Consider the following 20,705-nt stretch of genomic DNA (forward strand, 5'->3'; position numbering starts at 1 on the left):
AAAAAAAAAAAAAGATTAAAGCAAAGTTCAGGGTAATTAACGGTCCTACTCTATGGATTTGAAGGTAGTAGAGTAGGGTTAATACTAGGAGTAGTTACGGAGTACTTCAAGTTGTATCTGCCAGGCAATCTACGCCCAAAAAGGAAATAGACAGGGCAAGCTGGGGTTGACCCAGTGTTCTGTACAGACTCCGTAGTTACAGCATACCAGATGACAAAGACGAGTTTACTTTCCAGCTGGAACACAGTCTCCTCTGCCGTGAAGAAGGAATACCGCAGTAGAAGCTTGTGAAAGGGTCATTGTTTGCCACCACCTGTCAGACAATTTGGTACAACAGTCCCCTTGACTCGGGGCAATTCGCGTTTCAATTTATTTACATCATTGTTTGTTTTCGTCAGCATTTATTTCACTTCCCGAGACATTCTTTTTTCTTTTGTCTTTTGTCTTTTGCCTTTTTTCCTTTTCTTTTTCTTGAAGTTCTGCAGTTTCTAGATAGAAGATACTATACTAGTACTACCTGACTCCGGCAATTTGAAATACTCTAGACTCGTCCGCATGTTTACTGGATGACTAGCTACAGTACTTTAAATCCCCTTGGACACACGTGCCCCCCATCGGATAAAATTACCCAAGGACTAAGTTATTTGACTTGCCCCTCCGTCCCGCGACTGCCTGAGGAGTAAATGCGGGCGGTAAAGCAAAAACAACGAAGAAAGTAAAGCCTGGAGACCAAAACGTCAACCCACCCTTCCCCCCGACAAAAAAAAAAGGAAAGGATCCCAAAACAATTTTCCCTTTTCTGTGTGCTGTGTGCGGTGACCAGAAACTCCATTGCTGGAATCAACTCTTCTTGCTGTCCCACTCTTCTCTCTCTCTTGCCCCCCCCCACACTTTCGCAAGTAACCTGCGGGCATTGACCGAGAGTGACTGTCTGGCACGGCTCGTCATCGTAACGGGAGAACCTGTCTCACCATTTCCCGAGTAGCATTAACTTAACGGGAACGTTGACTGTCAGTCCCGTTGCGATTTATTGATCATCCATCCCCCTCTCTTTGGAATAATCTGTCAACAAAGTACCCCGCGGCGACCGTTTTCTTCCCCTCTAGTACCCTTTGCCTGCTGGCTCTATTTCTTGTTATTGATCGCATTGCTGTCCTCCCAGTTGGAATAATTCGGAACGTCGGTCGTCGTCCCACCCCCCTCTCAATATGGACGGGGACGACCTCATCGCCTCGGTCTACCGCAAGATCGAGCGGGAAAAGGCCCTGATCACCGCCGCGTCCAATATGCGACAGTCAACCGATAATCCCCTCGTGCAGCAGAGAGTCGACGCGAACATCCGTGATGGTCGGAAGAACATTGCTTACTTGGAGGAGAAGATGAGAGAGTTGCAGCTACGTCGAGATGGAGGATCCCCTACGGATAAGCGTCTCCCACCTGAACCGGGCGCAGGACCAGCCCTCCTCCGAAGGACTATGATGAGCATGACGCCTCGGGAGCTTACCCGCAAGGAGGATCTGGTCCTATGCCGTCGGGCGCTCCCTTTGCAGATCCCCGGCCTTTCGCTCCTGTTCCCAAGGCTCGGCCGAATTTTACTAAACTTGGTATGCTTCATCTGTCGCTCAGCGCCGACAGGGGCCTTGCAAGCTCCCAACATGTCTAACTGACGCTGTGCTATATTCAGACTTGATCAAATATGATACCCCCTATCTCGGACCTAAGATCCAGCTCATGTTGTCGCAACTCGAGTTCAAGCTGAGTGTTGAGAAGCAATACAAAGCGGGTATTGAGAAGATGGTTCGTCTGTATCAGGATGAGGGTGATAGAAAGAGCCGCGCAGATGCCGAGGGCCGGCGGATCGAGAGTAATCAGAAGATTCAACTGCTAAAGCAGGCCTTGAAGCGATATGAAGATCTTCACGTTGACATTGAACCGACAGACTCCCCGGACGGTATGTTCTTTACACACCGGTGACCGCCGCGTAGGAGCTAACAGCTTGTGTTCTAGATGAGAGTTTGAACACACCAAACATGCGCAAGCCACTTACTGGTCTTCTGACGTTGCGTATCCAGGCGGTTACTGATGTAGATCATGCCGCCAGCTCGAGGTTCTCTCGGGGCCCGAGACTTTCGTCATCATCAAAGTTGAAGACACTATCAAAGCCCGTACAAAAGCGACGCGGACCGATAGGTGGCAAGATGAGACCTTTACTGTTGACATTGATAAGGCAAACGAAATTGAACTTACCGTGTACGACAAGTCGGGTGACAGGCCCACTCCGATTGGCATGCTTTGGGTGCGCATCTCCGATATCGCCGAGGAGATGCGTCGCAAGAAGCTCGAAAGCGAGCTCAATGCATCAGGTTGGGTTTCTGCGGATAAGATGGAACACGGAGGTTCGTCGGGGCGGCCTGACACCGCTGGACAACCAGGATCTCCGCATGCCCCGGGCTCCGCGGGGCATCTTGGCCCCCCTGCTCAGGGTTATGCAGGTGCTCCGGGTGGAGCGCCCTCTTCTAACTCAGTGATGATCGAGTCTTGGTTCGCATTAGAGCCCGTGGGGCGGATCCATCTGTCGATGAGCTTTGGTAAGCTTCTATGGTTTGTGTATTATTCTACGACCGGGTACACTAACCTGTTGTATAGCCAAACAATTGAAGGATCGACGACCGTTCGATATTGGTCTTAACCGACAGGGTGCCGTTCGTCAAAAGAAGGAAGAGGTCCACGAAAAGCAGGGACACAAGTTCGTCACTCAACAATTTTACAATATCATGCGTTGTGCTCTCTGTGGTGATTTCCTGAAATATGCTGCCGGCATGCAATGCGCCGACTGCAAGTATACGTGTCACCGCAAGTGTTACCCGAAGGTCGTTACCAAGTGTATCAGCAAAGCAAACTACGAGACGGATCCAGACGAGGAGAAGATCAATCACCGTATTCCTCATCGGTTCGAGGGCTTCTCCAACCTCTCTGCCAACTGGTGCTGTCACTGCGGGTACTTGCTCCCATTTGGACGTAAAAGTGCCAAGCGATGTTCAGGTATATTCTCCGAACGAACCCCAGACCGTGTATATGACATAGATGCTTACATTGCTCTTAGAATGTGGCCTCACTTGCCATGCCAATTGTACTCATCTTGTACCTGACTTCTGTGGCATGTCTATGGAAGCTGCGAACCAGATCTTAGAAACGTTGATTCGTGCTAAGAATCACAATAAATCCGCTTCTGTTAGTTCTGGTCTCAGTGGCCGCACCCTGCGGCCAGGTGGCCCGCCTCAAACCCCTCAGGATCCTGCTCTTGCATATCCGCAAAAACCCGTGGAGAGCCCATATGGGCTACCTCAAAGAGAGCCTTCTGCCGAAGCCGTGAGCGCTGCAACTAACTCGTATATACCACCACAGTCTCCAACGGCCGCACAGCGACAGCAAATGCCGCCAAGAACGTCATCTGCAGGTCCTGCCGCTGCTGCTGCCGCTGCCGCCACAGGCATGCGCACGCCCCAACAGATGCCTAGTATGTTGTCCTATAGCCCTTCCCCCACCCTTCGTTTCCAATCTATGCTTCTGGAGTAGAATGGATTGAGCTAATCACGGAGAAGCAGGTCCGGTGCAAACGCAGCCACCTTCCCACGCCCATTATGATCCTGCCGCGTATGTGTCCTACCAGCAGAGCATGGCGCCCCCGCCGCAACAGCCGATGCCGCAGAAGGTCGCGTCGCCTTACGGTGTACCTCCACAACAGCAGTCTGTGCCAGTAATGCAACAGCAGGTTGCTGTAAAAGAAGATGCTCCACCTCAGCAACCCAAGGTCAGGATTGGCTTGGATCACTTCAATTTCCTGGCTGTCCTTGGTAAAGGTAACTTCGGAAAGGTCATGCTGGCCGAAACCAAGAGCACCAAGAAGCTTTATGCTATCAAGGTGTTGAAGAAGGAGTTCATCATTGAGAACGATGAAGTGGAGAGTACCAAATCTGAGAAGCGTGTCTTCTTGGTTGCGAACAAAGAACGCCATCCATTCCTTCTCAATCTCCACGCCTGCTTCCAGACAGAGACTCGTGTGTATTTTGTCATGGAATATATCAGTGGCGGTGATCTAATGTTGCACATTCAACGCGGCCAGTTTGGTTTGAAACGAGCACAGTACGTTCTTCTAGCATCCGAGTCCTCTGCCCAACCTTCCTACTCTATCATGTGGAGATTAATGCTGTTAATACTAATACAACACGCAGGTTTTACGCTTCAGAAGTTCTGCTGGCACTCAAATATTTCCATGAGAACGGTGTCATATACCGTGATCTGAAGCTCGATAATATTCTACTGACACTGGATGGCCACATCAAGATTGCAGACTACGGTCTTTGCAAGGAAAATATGTGGTATGGCGCCACCACAAGCACATTCTGCGGAACTCCCGAATTTATGGCACCTGAGGTAAAGCCCAAGTACCCTAGGCATCTTAGATACAGCCATGGTTGACTGACATGTTTTCACAGATTATTTTGGATAAAAAATACGGTCGAGCAGTTGATTGGTGGGCATTTGGTGTGCTGATTTATCAGATGCTTCTGCAACAATCTCCCTTCCGTGGTGAAGATGAGGATGAAATCTATGATGCCATTCTTGCCGATGAGCCGCTGTATCCAATTCACATGCCCAGGGATTCCGTTTCGATCCTTCAGAAACTACTCACTCGCGAGCCAGAACTAAGACTTGGCTCCGGCCCAACCGATGCCCAAGAAGTCATGTCTCATGCCTTCTTCAGGAACGTCAACTGGGATGATATCTACCACAAGCGCGTCCCTCCACCGTTCTTGCCGACCATCACCAGCCCCACAGACACAAGCAACTTCGATCAGGAGTTCACCAGCGTCACACCTGTTCTGACGCCTGTGCAATCCGGTAAGCAACTATCCTCAACCCGGTTTTTTTTTTCAGCGCTAACCATGACATGTTCTATCTCCAGTCCTCTCCCAAGCCATGCAGGAAGAATTCCGTGGTTTCTCCTACACGGCAGACTTCGCCTGATCCAAATCTATATTTAATGGTGACTAATGCCCCGCAGTCATCGCAGTTATTACGCATCTGTTCGACGTGGACCTTGGATTTTTTGTTTCTCTGCCTTCTTGATTGTTACTGCCTTCGGCACTTTTCGCACTGGAAATGTTCAATAACATACCCATGAGAGTTTTGAGAGAAGGTGTAAGCGCTTTTATGGCTTCTGCGAGTGCAGATGGAATGGAATGAGTAATTTGGTCTGAGGTTGTTTTATCCTATATCTCCGCAGCATTCTAGGCTGTTTATTTAATTCTCTGGAGGGTTTACTTTCCAATCTCGGAATGTAATTCTTCCTTGACTGTTCGCCTTGAATGTGCCCTACTCGACTGTTACACCCATTGGGACTCTCTATTCTTGCCCATATTTGAATGTAATACGTCGGCATACTGATTTGATTGTCTGCTCCTAAGCGTGTAGCTGATCGGGATCACGAAGCATGACAAACAAGTCCCATGACCCCAGCTGTCCCCTACTACTAGTACCTGCCAAACATCGACTCTTTGCCCTGTCTCTTTCTAACTTGTGTTACTGCAACCGTGGAGCCCCTCTTGCACACTGAAATGGACACACCGAGGACATGATAGGTATGACTTCATTTTGTCCTCATTGTAGTCCATAGCACCAGTCTGCAACGCCCTTTTCCCGCTACATAATTCTTTGCGAAGTATCAACTGGCCAGCGTCCGGACAAAGAACGGTATCTAAAGAATAAAGGGTACTAAAATAAATGTTCTGTGTCTGATTTCTACAAGACTGGTCTCAAACGCTTCAATTTATATTTGACTCGCATTGACACGCCCCGAAAACACTCAAAGCCCCATCTTCTCGAGGTAAATATCAGTTATCGATGCCCTGTGGGAAATATCTCTTACTCTAATTCCTCATGTGGTCACACAGGTCTTCTTACTGCGCTCTCCTCATTACGATACTTACTACTGCCAGTGTAATAAAGGCATATGAGTCTTCCATCTCCTCGGCCGATCCATTGAGATAACACATTTGAAGACATTTGCTTGCTCCTGTTTATATCTATCAAATGAAAACGCGCGGATCTTACGATATGATAGCAGACTCAGATGGGCTCAATCAACCTTTGAATTCGACGACTCAACCTCCCACTTCTAATAAGACCAAGGCCAGAAAGAGAAAAATCTCGGACCCGAAACACACTCCAAAGTATGACACTGACAAAGACGAAGTCTCCACAGGGCTTCGTACACCAAAGCAAACCCCACGGAAGGAAAAGAAGATACCTGATGACGCTTCCAGTCCAAAGAACATCGCATCTGGCCAGTCTTCCAAGAGAAGGAAGCTTCACAGTCAGCCGGATAAGCTGGCTCATTCTCTCTCTAGACTCGCTCGTGATCCAGTCGAAGAGACAAAGCAGACTAATGTCAATACAAATGCATGGCAGTATGCGAACTTACTGTTTGAGGCCGGCCTTTCTATCTTTACTCCCACGAGCGATATCTTGACGGCCACACATGATAACAAACGGTCTATTCCTGAACCAGCTGAGAGTATATCTTCGCCTTTGTCAAAACACTTGGGGAGCACCGTAGTCGATAGTGAGAAATCTATAGCATCAAAGCGGCTTATGGTTCAGAAGAGAAGCCATTCTCGTAACACAGTCCCCTCCATACCCCATATAAAAGAAGAGATATTTGATGATCCAAATTTCCGTGTCTCGCAAGCTACAAACTCGACTGTTGTCTTGAATCTTTCTGTGGAGAAGGCCAGGCGCTGGGCTGACGCAATCGACATTCCTGAAGGTCTTTACAATGAAGAAGAGAAGGATCTCTTTTTCCGGCTTGCCATGCGTGGGTTTGAGCCCCTTATACCAGACCAGTGGAGGTCCGACTTTCCTACCCTTCCATATACCCTGTTTTCCGATGCAGAGGGCGATTCAGGGCCATTGATCTACACATTCAAAAGTTCCAAGACTGATGGTGAGTTCATGGTTCTACTCCACTTGCGTTTTCTTCTCACTATACCATAAATTGCTAAAATATAATGCAGCAATGAGATCTCTCGCAGCTTTGTTTTCTCTTGGAGGTCGCGTGAGGGACTGTAGGATTCTAAAGAAGGATCCCGAGACCTTGATCAAAACTACCATCAACCGATACTTTCGCTGGGCCTTGCGCGATACTGGTATACACACAAAGCCCGATGCAATTCCCGTACATGTGATTTACGCCCAAAAGAAAGGGGAAACCACACTTGATGCTGTTAAAAAGCTGAACCGGCGCCTACAAGTACTCTCCAGCCGACACCGCGAAGCGTTGAGTGTGGCAGCCCTAGATGGAGGTCATGGCTCGACTAATCTTCAGCCCAATGGGGAGGGTGATGGCTATTCTGGTCCTTCTCCAATTTATCCGCTTCTCATTGGATTTATCATATGTGGTCCCATAATTGCAATCCTAACTCTCGGCACTGACTTTCTAACAACAACTAAGGATATAGATAGCAAATATATCTGTCAGTTTGACTTGGAAGATGAGGGACACGATGTCTGGAACTCACTTGCGGTCGCTATTGCGGTTATGAAAATCCGGAAAACCATGATACAACTCGCAGATAACGGCGTAGGTGGTGTTGTTAGGCTACCTTTAGGCACAGAGTCAACCTTGGATGTGGATATCTAAGGATATGTGACGACTATGGCTTTGTTCATCCGAGAACGGTTCGATTTGTGCTGGACTTTCTAAGGCAATATTTGCTTCTCCTTTTACAAGTATATACATAGGGCTTTATGAATTCATTGACTGGAGTTTCCTCAAAAGTTTCAAAGCGTAAGCTCTACTTTCCAAGTTAGATATATACATCTCGTACGCCTTTGTAATTCTGGCTATAAACTACGCCTAATCTCTTTTCCATGCAGTTATACGTATAGATCCTCATATATAACCACATATAGATTGAGTACACCCAGACATACCCATGACACTGTCTTTGGAAACTTCTATACGATGCATGGTCGAAGGCCTCATACAGGTCACATGACCAGATACAATATTGACCGATTCCCCGCGGTTTAGAATGTTGACATTTGTCTCCAAAATCCTCAACGCCCCTGGCGCAATACCATCATGGATGCAATAGAAGATAAGGAGGTCAAACTACAGCGCGCTTCTGGCGACTTGGTGACGGAATTCTCAGAGAAACTGCCCTCTCTGCTCTGGAAGCCACGAACGGAGAAAGGAGGTACCCGAGTTCCACGAAGATGGACACAGGCTGCTAAGACGGAGAGACTCGTAGGTCTTGTAAGTTGACGATATTTCCCAAATAAACTACGAAAAATCTGGAAATATACTACTGAGTTGTCATCCACTAATACCCATTTTTGCTATAGCTGGAGCCTTTTCAAGAATGGCCTCAGCTGTTGGATCCACACCTTCAATCGCTGCTGCCACCTTTAGTCGATGCTTTCTTAGCATACTTGCTAAAGCATCCCAATCAGTATAAGGCAGATAAGCCACAGCAGCAGCAGGCACTTTATCCCTTGCCAAGGACGATCTGTAGACTTCTTTACACTTTTTGCAAAGTGCGTGGGGTCAAGGTTATTAGTAGGTTCTTGAACAATGAGCCGAAGTATCTTGACCCCTTACTCAGGGCTTTTATCGAATGGGATGCAGTATGCCAAGATGATTCAGAAATGGGCTTGTCAGGGGACATTCCTCGACGGCTCATCTGGGAGGAGCGCTACGTGATGTTGATTTGGCTCTCGCACTTGTTGCTCGCTCCTTTTGACTTGGCGTCTATGTCATCAGACGATATCCCAGTGCCATACGAAAATTTGGGTCAACTTAGACCATTACCAGCTGAGGTTCCAACAGTCTCTAGGTCTCTCCTCTCGGTATCGCTGAACTATGTCAATGCCTCTGGGAAAGAGCGTGAGGCTGCCACTGTGGTTCTGGCACGTCTTGTATTGCGCCGGGACATGCAGGCTCTCGGCCTGCTCACTAATGTGACAGACTGGGCATTTTCCATCGTACAACCTGCAGGGAATTCCGAATTGCCCTCTGTCTATACTTGCATCGGAGTCCTTTCTTTCCTTGCACGCTTAGGTGCTTCAGGTCAGGTTGAGGACTTTGCTCCCTTGATCGTGCCTGTGTTCGAGAAGACATTACGAACTGCTCAGGGAAACTCAAAAATCTCCGATCTCATTCAATCTTCTGCGCTGGCGCGGAAAATTATCATTAAAATTCTCCGCACAATGACAATTATGGCTCTGCAGCTTAGCGAAAGAGCGAATAGCCCGCTGTCAGGTGATATGCTGTCTTCCATTTTGGAAGATACCATTGACCACTTTCTGGTGGCTCTAGCTGATAAAGATACACCCGTGCGATTTGCTGCGAGCAAAGCACTCAGTATAATTACTTTGAAGCTAGACTTGGATATGGGTACCGAGGTTATTGAGGCTGTTACTGGTTCATTAGAGGAGAACATACTCTATGAAAACAGTGATGGCACCATAATAACACCATTTGAAGCACGCAGGATTGGAATGAACAATACCAAAAGAAATCTGAGCGCGGTTGATGCTCAAAGATGGCAGGGTCTCATACTAACATTGGGTCATTTGCTATTTCGCCGTGCCCCTCCGACTGGCCAACTTCTTAATATACTGCAACCACTCGTTTCTGGACTCGACTTTGAGCAAAGATCCTCAACTGGAAGCTCTGTCGGCACTGGCGTGCGTGATGCTTCATGCTTCGGTATATGGGCTCTATCTCGCAAGTACACCACTCAGGAGCTGCTCGCATTGGATGCACAAACAATAAGTACTTCTACGAGCCAAAAAGAGTCAAGCATATTGCAGATGCTGGCTACCGAGTTGATATGTGCCGCTTGTGTGGACCCGTCGGGCAATATTCGGAGAGGTGCCTCTGCTGCTTTGCAGGAGTTAATTGGTCGTCATCCTAACATAATCGTCGAAGGTATTTCGCTAGTACAGGTTGTGGATTATCATGCCGTGGCACGCCGTTCACGAGCGATGATTGATGTAGCAAAAGCTACGGCGGACTTGAGCCATCAATACTGGAGCCCTCTTGTTGAGTCACTGATGCACTGGAGAGGAATCGGTTCGCCAGATGCTGAGTCGAGAAGGCAGGCAGCAAATGCAATAGGGGTCCTGAGTGCCCAGGAATCCTACAAGACGATGAAGATTGTCCTTCAGCGACTGTTCAAGAAACTCTCCAGCCTCCCTCGAGGCGATGTTGAAACGAGACATGGGTGTTTCTTGGCTCTCTCAGCTACAGTAAATGCATTTAATTCCTATCAAGAAACACCACTTGAGAACAAGGACCCCTCCGAGGCTTTGGAGGTTACCACGCAAATACAACAACTATGGGGTATTTTCGATTCCCCGCTTGGCCCCACAAAAGAGGACTTGACTCTCCAAGTTCGACGTCCAGAATTGAGCGCTGAAGCATCATCACGTCTGGTATACTCTCTTTCAAGAGCGGCGTCTTTAGCAAAGGATTCTCTTCCTTCGCAGCCAACAGTTACTTTGCTTGATAAAGCCCGGGAAACCCTCTTACTTTGCATTTCTCGAAGTGAAGATATTGTAATAGAAACTTCTTCAGATGCTATATCAGAGTTGTTCCCTCTTCTACCGTCATCGAAACAAGAGGAGACGATAAATGGCTGGTTTTCATATATCCACGCTACTTGGAAGCTACCGACTGGCCGTGGTCAGATCTCAGTTCTTGGTGCTATATTCAAGCAAGTTAGACCTGAAGATGATTTACGGCAATCAATCATAAAAGAACTGCTACAGTGTGCCGGAAAAGAAGAATTAATTGAGAAACGAGTAGTAGCTGTCAAGAGTTTGGCTAACGGTGTCCTGCCGCATATAGGTACGTGAAACCCAGCAAATGGGGAATGATGCTGACCATGTTGCAGATACAACAGATGATATCGCAGACCATCTTATCGAGTTCTTGAATGATTACACGACAGATAGACGAGGAGATATTGGGTCATTGATAAGACTGGAGGCAATCCAAGCTGCCACGGTAGTCCTCCAAAAACAATCCGGTTCTGCAACTCGCACCCCCCGAGTCCAGAGCATCATAGGTTGTTTATGTCGACTTGCAGCAGAGAAGCTAGACAAAGTCCGCCTCCAAGCTTGGCTTTGCTTGCAGGGCTTCTGGAAGTCGGCCGAAGATTTTCCACCCTTACAGAGGTAAGTGAATATCGCACGAATATCTCAGATGTATTACTGACTATATCAGACAATATGACCATTTCAGTCACGTATCCCTGCCTGACTACTTCCTTCAGCTCTTTGAGTTGCAAGCCATCGACTGGTTGCGCTTGCCATTATTACAAGGAATTGCAACTTCTGCAGTTGCTGGGGCAGAGGGACTTGTTCGCTCAAGTCGTTTGGCTCTGATGCAGAGTATCAATAAGTATGAGGCTGAACAGCGGCAAGACATAGTGACCTCCATTATCAAAGATCTCATGGTTGCACTGAGCGATAACCTGCAAAATGACCGTTACGCTATCCCGGTGCTGGAGTGTTTGGCATTCCTGCTCGATAGCTATATTAGTTTCACCCCCCAATCTTCAGAGTCAAGGTTAGTTCCTCTCTACCCACTGAGCTGGGATCACTGCTCACAGCCTCTAGCTATAGGAAATTGTTTGTTCTTGTTCAGAAGGCACATTTCAAATCCTCTAATATAGGGAGATTGGAAGCTGCAATCAAAGTGTATGCGCCCTTGTCAAGGCTGGAGCAGTTACGAGCAGAAGTATTGAAAAAGATGACCTCAATGCTTCTGCATCCCTTTCCACGGGTACGTCTGTTCAACTTGATTGTGGAGAAATCATTGCATTAACTGGCATATAGGTTCGAAATGCTGTTGCAGAGTACCTGTTTATGGAGACTACACTAGAGTCGGTGAAGACCGAAGACTGGACTAGACAACCTAAGGAACTGAAGGGTCAGGTTGAGGATGTGAGGAAGGAGTTGGCTTGTAAATAGAAGATTCGCCTTATAGACGATTCTCGACAATGCCGTTACTTGGAATCGAAACAAAGTCAAAGAACATGTAAAATGACACTAGAAAACTGGGCAGACTTACACAAGTATCTTCATGATCAAGAAAGCGATGCAAAGAATATAAGATCTGATGTGTTGAAAAAAATAATAGAAAAAAAAAGAAAGTGCATCATCCGTGAATCGAACACGGGCCTCATCGATGGCAACGATGAATTCTACCACTAGACCAATGATGCTTCTATGAGAGAATGGGCCACCTTTACAATAAATAAGCCTAAATTGCAACTCCAAGCTGAATACTCCATCTTCAGAAGTTCCGCAACCCGTGCAATCGCAATTACAACACCAGCTCGACGAGCTCCCCAGTCGCAAACATGGCGTCAATGACCGCGGCTGCAAACAGCATCCCCCCCAACTCCACGTAAGTCCCAAGCTCATGTCTCCCATTAACCCCTTCAACAGCGAGAAATACTAACCCAGCAACCACAGAGTCTATGTACGATCCCAACCCATCACAATCTCCACCTAATACAAAGTGAACGCCCACTAACACGCAGCTCCCCAACCAGGTCCGCAACCTTGAAGAGCGAGTTAAAGTCGACCAGCTGAAGGAAGCGCTTCAGGAAATCTTCTCGGAATATGGCAACATCATTGACATCGTCGCGAAGACCAATCTGAAGGCGAAGGGCCAGGCGTTCATCGTCTTCGATAGCGTTGACTCGGCCTCGAATGCCATTGACGAGATTAACGGGTTCGAGCTCTTTGATAAGCCGATGGTACTGGATTTCGCAAAGACGAGGAGCGATGCGACGGTTTTGAGAGAAGGCGGGGAGGATGAGTTGGAGGCTCATAAGAGGAGGAGGTTGGCTGAGAAGGGTACGTTGTTTTCTTTCTTTCAGTCTTTCAATCTATGTTTTTGCGACTATACTAGGGTGTTTTTTCTTACTGGGCTGGTTCGAGGCTAATGAGGTACATAGAGCGCAAGCAAGCTCACGAGGCCCTCGAGGCTCAAAAGAAGCTCAAGCGCCCCCCCGGTGCTGCCCCCGACTCCACGCGTCCGGCCAAAACCGCCAAGGGCGCTGGTCTCAAGCCCACCAGCGGTGCAACGGCGGCTGTCATCCCGGACGAATATCTTCCTCCCAACAAGATTCTGTTCCTGCGGGACCTCCCCGACACGGCGGACCAGGAGAGTCTTACTGCTGTTTTTGGACGCTTCGAGGGATTCCAGGAAGTCAGATTGGTGCCGGGCAGAAAGGGGATTGCGTTCGTCGAGTACGAGAACGAGTCTGGTGCTATCAGTGCCAAGGAGGCTACCTCGGGGATGCCTATGGGGGAGAGTGGCAAGCCGATCCGGGTTACTTACCAGAGACAATAAGCTGCGCGGAGGTAGTTCGGGCAATCGTGAGCAACTTGTTCTGGCGTTGGGGTGGGTTTTATCTGTTTTATTATATTGATTGGAATTCGATACAGAGCTTGAGCTTCCCCTCATGGGTTTTTATTCTTATTTCGTGTCTTTTCTCTTGTGGAGATTGGCATTGTAACAAGTGAGGTACAGGACAGTGAAAATCGCAAATGAATGATACCAATGACAGCTACATGCTAGAAAGTATAACAGTTATAGAGACAGGGAATAGAAATATAAAGGGGAATAAAACTAGAAAATGACATCTGCATCTTCTTCCTCTCCGAGGACATCAGGGGCGTCAGGTGCTTCCTTTTCTGGTTCCAATGCTTTTTGGCCCTCTTTCTCTCGGGCGGCTGCCCGCGCGGCCTCAATCTCGGCGTCTGCGGCTGCAGTGTCGCGCTGCTTCTTACCTGATACCTTCTTAAGTCGGTAGAACTCTTCTCTGTCCAGTTCGTCGAGTTCGGACATAATGTCTGGTTGATGTTAGCTACGAACGAAAGCTGATCTCATAAGTTACTGACATTTAATGGTGTTCTCGGTCCGGGGAATAATAACATGTTCACTGGCGGAGAAGTTAGTTTGTGGATTCCTGGCCTCCTAAAAGAAGCGCCTTACATCGCGTTGACTGTGAATAAAGTTAGTTAATGAGCATCGACCTGCATGTAGTAAGAGAGTACGCACCTCTCCGATTGACAACCTTGATTACCTCGTCCAGAATAACAAACGCAGTCTATAAGCCGGTGTCAGAGGTGAATTATAAAGCAGCTAGCTTTCACACCGTACCTGTAAGCTTGCAAGCTCAACCAAGGTTTCGACCGCGCGAGCGTACGTCTCTCGAGACCGTTGAACTTGCTGACCTCCTTTTCCGAGACCAGTTAAGCCGAAGTCGTTAATTCCTTCCTCCGTGTAGCTCTCAAAGTGAGGGAGGAGGACACCGGAGACGTTATCTTGTTTGGCGCGTACACGGAATCGTGCTTGCTTGGCGGATTCTTGAATCTGGTAGCCGATATCGCCTCCAACGGCGTAGCTCACTTCCGCCAAAGAAAACGCGGCAATCTGCATGACCCTCCCCATCTTCTGTTTGGCTTCATCGATACGTCGAGTGATCTCTGGCTTGCCATGTCAGTTGAGGATTATGCGGGGAAATGCGCTCATGGTGCCCACTTACCCCGAAAACGCCTGTAGTTCATGACATCTTAGTATATGCATTACGATTGATTCTTGCGCAGCCGACTTACTTGGTCAGCGCTTCACTCTTCCTCTTTAGCAAGCTGTGTCCGGTTTCCGCGCCTTTCAGTTTACTCTTCATTAACCCCAACGACTGGCGAGTCGGGAAGACTGCCTCGCGGCCCTAGGTGAGGAAAAGACATCAACGGTGGGCCCACAAGAAGACCTGGAGCAAAAGAGACAGACATACTACTGCACCAGACATGGTTAATAGACCCAAGGAGCACGATCAGCTTAACTTGAGAGGCCACGACAGGGAGCGGCGTAGATGACGATAGGCGATAATGGAGGAGGAGCTTGGACCACCTGCGGCCCGCATGATACCAGGTCACGTGGGCGCTGCACGACTTCATCTTTTGCAGTCTCTCAGGCGGCTATCAGCCAACGCGACGAGAAAGCTCTCCAATTCATGCTAAACCCCCTTCCTCGGACTCTGTGTTGACCGTGTGAGCCGATCCCGCTCGACTGAGTGGCGACATGCCAGGGACACTCCTGCCCCCGAGATCTCACCGGCAACACGCGCAAATGGATCGCACGTCGGCCTCAGGGCCGGACCTCTATTTGATAGTGAGTTGTGGCGGCGGAATTTGGTAGGACGAAGGCTAACTGCATCATCTGTTTACAGGCGGACCAGGATACTGTATATGAACAGGATCTCCTTCGGGACACAGGCAGTATCAAACCATGGCTTGCTTATATCGAATATAAGCAGCAGCATGGAACGCTCTACGAGCAGGCTTTTGTATGTTTCGGTTGCGATTAACACTGCCGGAAGCTCTGCTAATCAATCGCAGGTGATGGAGCGTGCTTGCAAGCAACTCCCAAGATCTTACAAACTCTGGAAGATGGTACGCTGCTTCCTCCAACCCCACTCTATCGCATTGAAGTTTGCTGATTTTAGTAGTACTTGGAATTCCGTACGAAGCATCTCCAAGGTCGCAACCCGATTATATACCGAGCCGAATACCAGAAGGTCAACGCGCTTTTTGAGCGTGCCCTTATTCTCCTCAACAAAATGCCACGGATTTGGGAACTGTACCTCTCATTCCTGCTTCAACAACCCCTCGTGACACAAACCCGACGTACATTCGACCGCGCACTACGAGCCCTGCCGGTTACTCAACATAACAGAATATGGAAGCTTTACAAGACTTTCGCGCGTTCCGCTTCCGGCCAGACAGCCGTGAAAATCTGGGCTCGGTACATGCAAATCCATCCGGAGAACGCGGAGGACTACATTCAGCTTCTTGTGGAGATGGGACAGTATACGGAAGCTGTGAAGCGGTATATGGAAATACTCGACAACCCAAGATTTCAATCTAAGGAGGGGAAGAGTCACTTCCAGCTATGGACTGAAATGGTGGACTTGCTCGTGTCAAAGGCGAAGCAGATCGAAACTGGCCCGCATGTCGGTATTGATGTGGACGCTATTCTCCGCAGTGGAATCGACCGGTTCGCTGACCAGAGAGGTAAATTGTGGGCTGGATTAGCAACATATTGGATCACGAAGGGTAGTTTCGAAAAGGCTCGAGATACCTTTGAGGAGGGCATTACGACGGTCATGACGGTTCGCGACTTTACGCTTATTTTCGACTCCTATGTCGAATTTGAGGAGTCTATCATTGGCAATTTGATGGAAGCGGCAGCCGTTCGCGCTGATAAAGGCCAGTCCGACGAAGAGGCAGATTTCGATCTCGATCTCCGAATGCTGAGGTTCGAACAGCTCATGGACCGCCGGCCATTCCTGGTCAACGATGTATTGCTACGACAGAACCCTAACAATGTCATTGAGTGGGAGAAGAGGGTTGCTTTGTGGGGTGATAACAAACAGGAAATCGTCAACACTTACACAGCAGCCATCGCAGCTATAAGCCCGAAGAAGGCTCATGGGAAGTTCTCCGAGCTCTGGGTCAACTACGCCAAATTCTACGAAAGCGGGGGAGATCTGGACACAGCTAGGGTAATCTTTGAGAAGGCCGTGAAGGTCCCCTTCAAATCGGTTGCTGAGCTCGCCGAGACGTGGTGTGAATGGGCTGAAATGGAACTCCGTGGTGAGAACTTCGATAAAGCCGTTGAGGTTATGGCGAAAGCAACGCAAGCACCGAAAAAATCAACAGTTGACTACTTCGATGAGAACCTCTCACCTCAGCAACGAGTTCATAAGAGCTGGAAGCTGTGGAGTTTCTACGTTGATTTGGTTGAAAGTGTCGCGTCGTTGGAAGAGACAAAGAAAGTCTACGAGAGGATTTTCGAGCTACGCATTGCCACGCCCCAAACTGTGGTTAACTATGCCAACCTCTTGGAGGAGCACAAGTACTTCGAAGATTCATTCAAGGTCTACGAGCGAGGGCTGGATCTCTTCAGCTACCCAGTTGCATTCGAGCTGTGGAACCTTTACTTGACTAAAGCTGTTGATCGGAAGATTGGTATTGAAAGATTACGAGACCTCTTCGAACAGGCCCTGGATGGATGTCCTCCGAAGTTTGCCAAGCCGCTCTACTTGATGTATGGCAATCTCGAAGAGGAACGTGGATTAGCCCGCCACGCTATGCGAATCTACGAGCGTGCTACACGTGCGGTGTCCGACGAGGACAGGTTCGAGATGTTTGAGTTCTACATTACCAAGTCTGCGTCGAACTTTGGCCTGCCTTCCACAAGACCGATCTACGAACGCGCTATTGCGGCATTGCCCGACCAGGAAGCCAAGGAGATGTGCCTCAAGTTTGCAGAAATGGAACGACGACTTGGCGAAATCGACCGGGCCCGCGCAATCTACGGCCACGCTTCTCAATTCTGCGATCCTCGGACGAACGCTCCTTTCTGGCAGAAATGGGAGGCATTCGAAGTTCAACATGGAAACGAAGATACCTTCAAGGAGATGCTTCGTATCAAGAGAAGCGTCCAAGCACAGTACAAGTATGTATTCCCTCTTGATTTGACACCACTATGGATCAAGGCTAACATTGCTACACAGCACCGATGTCAACTTCATTGCCTCCCAGGCTATTGCTCGCAGTCAACAGCGGACTCAAGACGGCGACGAAAAGGGTGCCGAGGAAGGAGACGTGGATGGTTCGACGGCAGACGCGATGGCAGCCCTGGAACGACAAGCGCGTGCTCCTGTGGGCTTTGTCGCTGCCAGCACCGGTCCCGAGGGTGGAAATCGACCTCCACCACCTGACCAAGAGCAGCCAGCTGCTCCTGCCAACCCTGACGCTATTGACCTGGACGAAGATATGGATGCCGAGTAAAATACCTTGCGATTGCTACTTTTGTTTTCCTACCATGGCTTTGGATAGTTGCGCTGGCCGAGTTATCTCAATTATCATCGAACTGATGCACGAATATCACACTCCTTTGCTTGTTTCCCTTGTAACAATTATTATCGTCCTGATATCTCCTCGCAACTTTTTTTTTTTTTTTTTGGGATGTCCCTCGGAGGGGTTGCTATCCTCAGCACTTACTTGAATCATGGATATCATCTCTTTCTCTTACTTTTCCTTTGTTTGTGTTCTTAACACCATTCGTCTTGATGGTCTGTGAGATACCTTCGATGGTGTTTTCTGTAGACGGAATGGATATCTTATTCTGGTGCTCTGCGGAGTGTCTTCCCTCTATCTGTCTGTATTTATATGAACCGGTTAATCTCCAGTACCAGTATCCTCCCTTTTTGTTGGGGGGGTATTTGAGAGAATGTGCCCGGTAGTATCTTGCATCTCAGACCGAAGCCCAGTAAGGGGTAGCACAGAAATGTGCCTAAAATGAAAGAATCACAACCACGTGGTTGTCTATCCGGGGGTTTGGTCTTATGTTGCTACAAAATGGCATCCTATATGCAAGAAGCATTCGGTAGCGAGTCTGCCTGACTCTAAACCATGTACCCACGTGTATTGTATTGCTTCGACAGGAGTATGACAACGCATGAACATGAATGACGAAAAATGAAACCCTAAGCACGATAGAAGGCAACGTTGATAATCCCCGTAACGTAGAGATCGCTTCAAAACTTCAGGGATGTGTGCAAACAAGAGAGGAAAAGAGAACCCGAGAGAGAAGATTGACTATGTAAGCTGCGCAAAGCAAGTTCAAGGAAGACTATTACCAAGCAGGTTGTTTCTCTTCCGACTCATTCGTTACCTCGGTCTTGGAAGCGTCACGGACCTCACTACTGAGGGCATCTATGAAAGCTTTGTAGCTTGACCGAAATTCCAGAATACCCATTTCATCCGCAAACTCACCATCAGGGTCTCTCGTATAACCGGCACGCTGGAGATCCTTGATGAAGCGTGCAAAACGCTCCTCAAACTTCGGTGTGAAGGTCTTGTGCTTCGTGGCCAGGATAGTAGCGTGTGCATCTATCAGGCTGATTATGTCATAGTCCTCTGTGCCTCTGGTTAGCTACTAATATCATGACGAGGAGGGGGGTCTAGCCACTTACCCAACAGTGAAGGCACAGCTTGCGGCACTAGTCCATACAGATCCACGAAGACATCGTAGTCCCTCCGATCACCTAAGATATACAGCTCGCTATCAGCCACAACATCCCCACTCGGAACTTTGGTGCTTGCATGAAGAAGGTGTTCGCATTCATCCATAGTCAGGACACGATGGAGCTTCTGCAACTTGTAGCTTGAGAGGAAATAGTTCCTTGCTGGAGTTGAGTCGTCCTCTGTCCCTTCAAGCTTCTTAACCTTCCTGGCTAGCTGATGCTTCTCGTACCACAAGCCAGCCACTTTCGCTTGGAGAAATTTCACCTGGCCGCGTAGTGTATCAAGTTCATGATTGGTCTCGGACAACGCAACCTCGTCTCTGAGGCTTGAATCGACATGCACACGCTCCGGCGAACTCTCCTCAGCCGTGCTCGCGTGCCGGACACCTAAATCACCGGTCACATTCTCCAGCGCCGGCATTTCGTCCTCATCCACCCACGAGTGGTCATAGTTATCGTCCTGAGAACCATCATCCTCTTCGGCCTGCCCCAAGCCTTCATCATTTGGGCTCGGTCGCCAGCCATCTCCTTCCGGATGTGTATCTCCCTGACCAGTTTCGACCCCGTCACTTGTCGCGTGATAAGCTTCATCCCGCTTGAGCAACTTGTCGAGCTTCTCGCTCATCTGATCTACCTTCTGGCGCAGCTTGTCGGTTTCGCTGGTCTTGTTTGCCATTCCCATGCCCCAGGAGTTGCCGGGAGCGGGATCATGAAACCAGTCGTCTGCCGTAGAGGATTCGGGTTTGGGGGTGGCTGAAGCTTTTCGTAGCAATCCGAGGGTCATCTTGTTTTGGTCTGTCTAAGCAAAACGGGAAGTGTTGAGGATGATCTTTGGGAGGGCTGGATCCTGGAGGGGTTGCTGTTTCTTTGTCAATCTATAATTTTTAATAAAATAATTAAAAAATCTTGCGACTCCTCGTGATAGACGGCTGGCCTTCCCTTGGAATATATGGGAGGGGAAAGAAGGAAAAAGGAAGGAAGGAAAGAGCCTTACTCACGTTGACATGCAGGGATACTCCACGGTTTGGCAATATTCTCTTTGTTCAATAGAGGACAGAAGAAAGGGACAAGGTCTTCCAAAAGGCTGCGTGTGCACCTAGCTTTATAGACACCGGTGGGGGGCATCGATTGCAGCCATCACCTAGGGGAATGAAGGCGTAATCCGTGTGAATGGTCGAATTGAATAGTAGATGACGGTTATATTCCTGCGAAGAGTAAGTAATGACCAGCGGAGTCATGATGAGGCAGCAATGTCGGTGAAAAGACATCGTATTCACCGGTGCCTGGAACATTCTCCAAGTTCCTGGGGGGTTTGATCTACGGTTCTGACAAAGAGAGAGGGTAGCAGCATACTGTTGCTATCACAAACCGTAGCGAGAGTAGTTGAATGACTTACTTGACTGAGCTGGTGTGTAGAGAAGACTGTGACAACGTTCGGCTTAATTTGAAGGAAATATAGTACTGGGCTGGGGGATTAATCACGAGATTCATCAAGGACCCCAAAGTCCAAGAATGACTAGA

At 48.6% G+C, this 20,705-nt stretch overlaps 7 protein-coding genes across 7 annotated transcripts; 5 read left to right on the plus strand and 2 right to left on the minus strand.

Annotated features, from left to right (window-relative positions):
• Positions 1-1,208: 1,208 nt before the first annotated feature.
• On the plus strand, positions 1,209-5,028 carry pkcA (protein kinase c; the record flags this gene model as incomplete). The annotated part of the gene is made up of 10 exons (XM_015553155.1): positions 1,209-1,617; positions 1,685-1,951; positions 2,008-2,165; positions 2,228-2,588; positions 2,647-3,042; positions 3,104-3,517; positions 3,606-4,143; positions 4,233-4,434; positions 4,497-4,902; positions 4,967-5,028. The coding sequence occupies 10 exons, from the start codon at positions 1,209-1,211 to the stop codon at positions 5,026-5,028; spliced, it is 3,213 nt and encodes a 1,070-aa protein (XP_015403702.1).
• A 1,065-nt stretch (positions 5,029-6,093) lies between these two features.
• ANOM_007900 (uncharacterized protein) lies at positions 6,094-7,702 on the plus strand (the record flags this gene model as incomplete). Its single annotated transcript, XM_015553156.1, has 2 exons — positions 6,094-7,006; positions 7,077-7,702. The coding sequence occupies 2 exons, from the start codon at positions 6,094-6,096 to the stop codon at positions 7,700-7,702; spliced, it is 1,539 nt and encodes a 512-aa protein (XP_015403710.1).
• A 444-nt stretch (positions 7,703-8,146) lies between these two features.
• On the plus strand, positions 8,147-12,045 carry ANOM_007901 (tubulin-specific chaperone D; the record flags this gene model as incomplete). The annotated part of the gene is made up of 6 exons (XM_015553157.1): positions 8,147-8,320; positions 8,410-10,918; positions 10,965-11,247; positions 11,297-11,641; positions 11,698-11,857; positions 11,911-12,045. 6 exons carry the CDS (start codon positions 8,147-8,149, stop codon positions 12,043-12,045), a joined length of 3,606 nt encoding a protein of 1,201 aa, XP_015403709.1.
• A 392-nt stretch (positions 12,046-12,437) lies between these two features.
• Positions 12,438-13,438, plus strand: ANOM_007902 (U1A/U2B'/SNF family RNA-binding protein; the record flags this gene model as incomplete). Its single annotated transcript, XM_015553158.1, has 4 exons — positions 12,438-12,484; positions 12,553-12,559; positions 12,633-12,939; positions 13,041-13,438. 4 exons carry the CDS (start codon positions 12,438-12,440, stop codon positions 13,436-13,438), a joined length of 759 nt encoding a protein of 252 aa, XP_015403708.1.
• A 279-nt stretch (positions 13,439-13,717) lies between these two features.
• ANOM_007903 (H(+)-transporting V1 sector ATPase subunit D) lies at positions 13,718-14,900 on the minus strand (the record flags this gene model as incomplete). The annotated part of the gene is made up of 8 exons (XM_015553159.1): positions 13,718-13,941; positions 13,990-14,030; positions 14,084-14,093; positions 14,150-14,198; positions 14,252-14,577; positions 14,637-14,647; positions 14,707-14,819; positions 14,886-14,900. 8 exons carry the CDS (start codon positions 14,898-14,900, stop codon positions 13,718-13,720), a joined length of 789 nt encoding a protein of 262 aa, XP_015403707.1.
• Positions 14,901-15,172: 272 nt separating this feature from the next.
• On the plus strand, positions 15,173-18,298 carry ANOM_007904 (mRNA splicing protein SYF1; the record flags this gene model as incomplete). The annotated part of the gene is made up of 5 exons (XM_015553160.1): positions 15,173-15,262; positions 15,321-15,437; positions 15,490-15,543; positions 15,600-17,611; positions 17,670-18,298. The coding sequence occupies 5 exons, from the start codon at positions 15,173-15,175 to the stop codon at positions 17,944-17,946; spliced, it is 2,550 nt and encodes an 849-aa protein (XP_015403706.1). The 3' UTR covers positions 17,947-18,298.
• Positions 18,299-18,799: 501 nt separating this feature from the next.
• ANOM_007905 (uncharacterized protein) lies at positions 18,800-19,968 on the minus strand (the record flags this gene model as incomplete). The annotated part of the gene is made up of 2 exons (XM_015553161.1): positions 18,800-19,077; positions 19,134-19,968. Coding segments are annotated over 2 exons (1,113 nt in total), but the record flags the coding sequence as incomplete, so codon positions are not given.
• Between the last annotated feature and the right edge of the window lie 737 nt (positions 19,969-20,705).

The sequence above is a fragment of the Aspergillus nomiae genome (genome assembly GCF_001204775.2).
Source record: "Aspergillus nomiae NRRL 13137 chromosome Unknown contig00316, whole genome shotgun sequence".
NCBI classification, from domain to species: Eukaryota; Fungi; Ascomycota; class Eurotiomycetes; order Eurotiales; family Aspergillaceae; genus Aspergillus; species Aspergillus nomiae.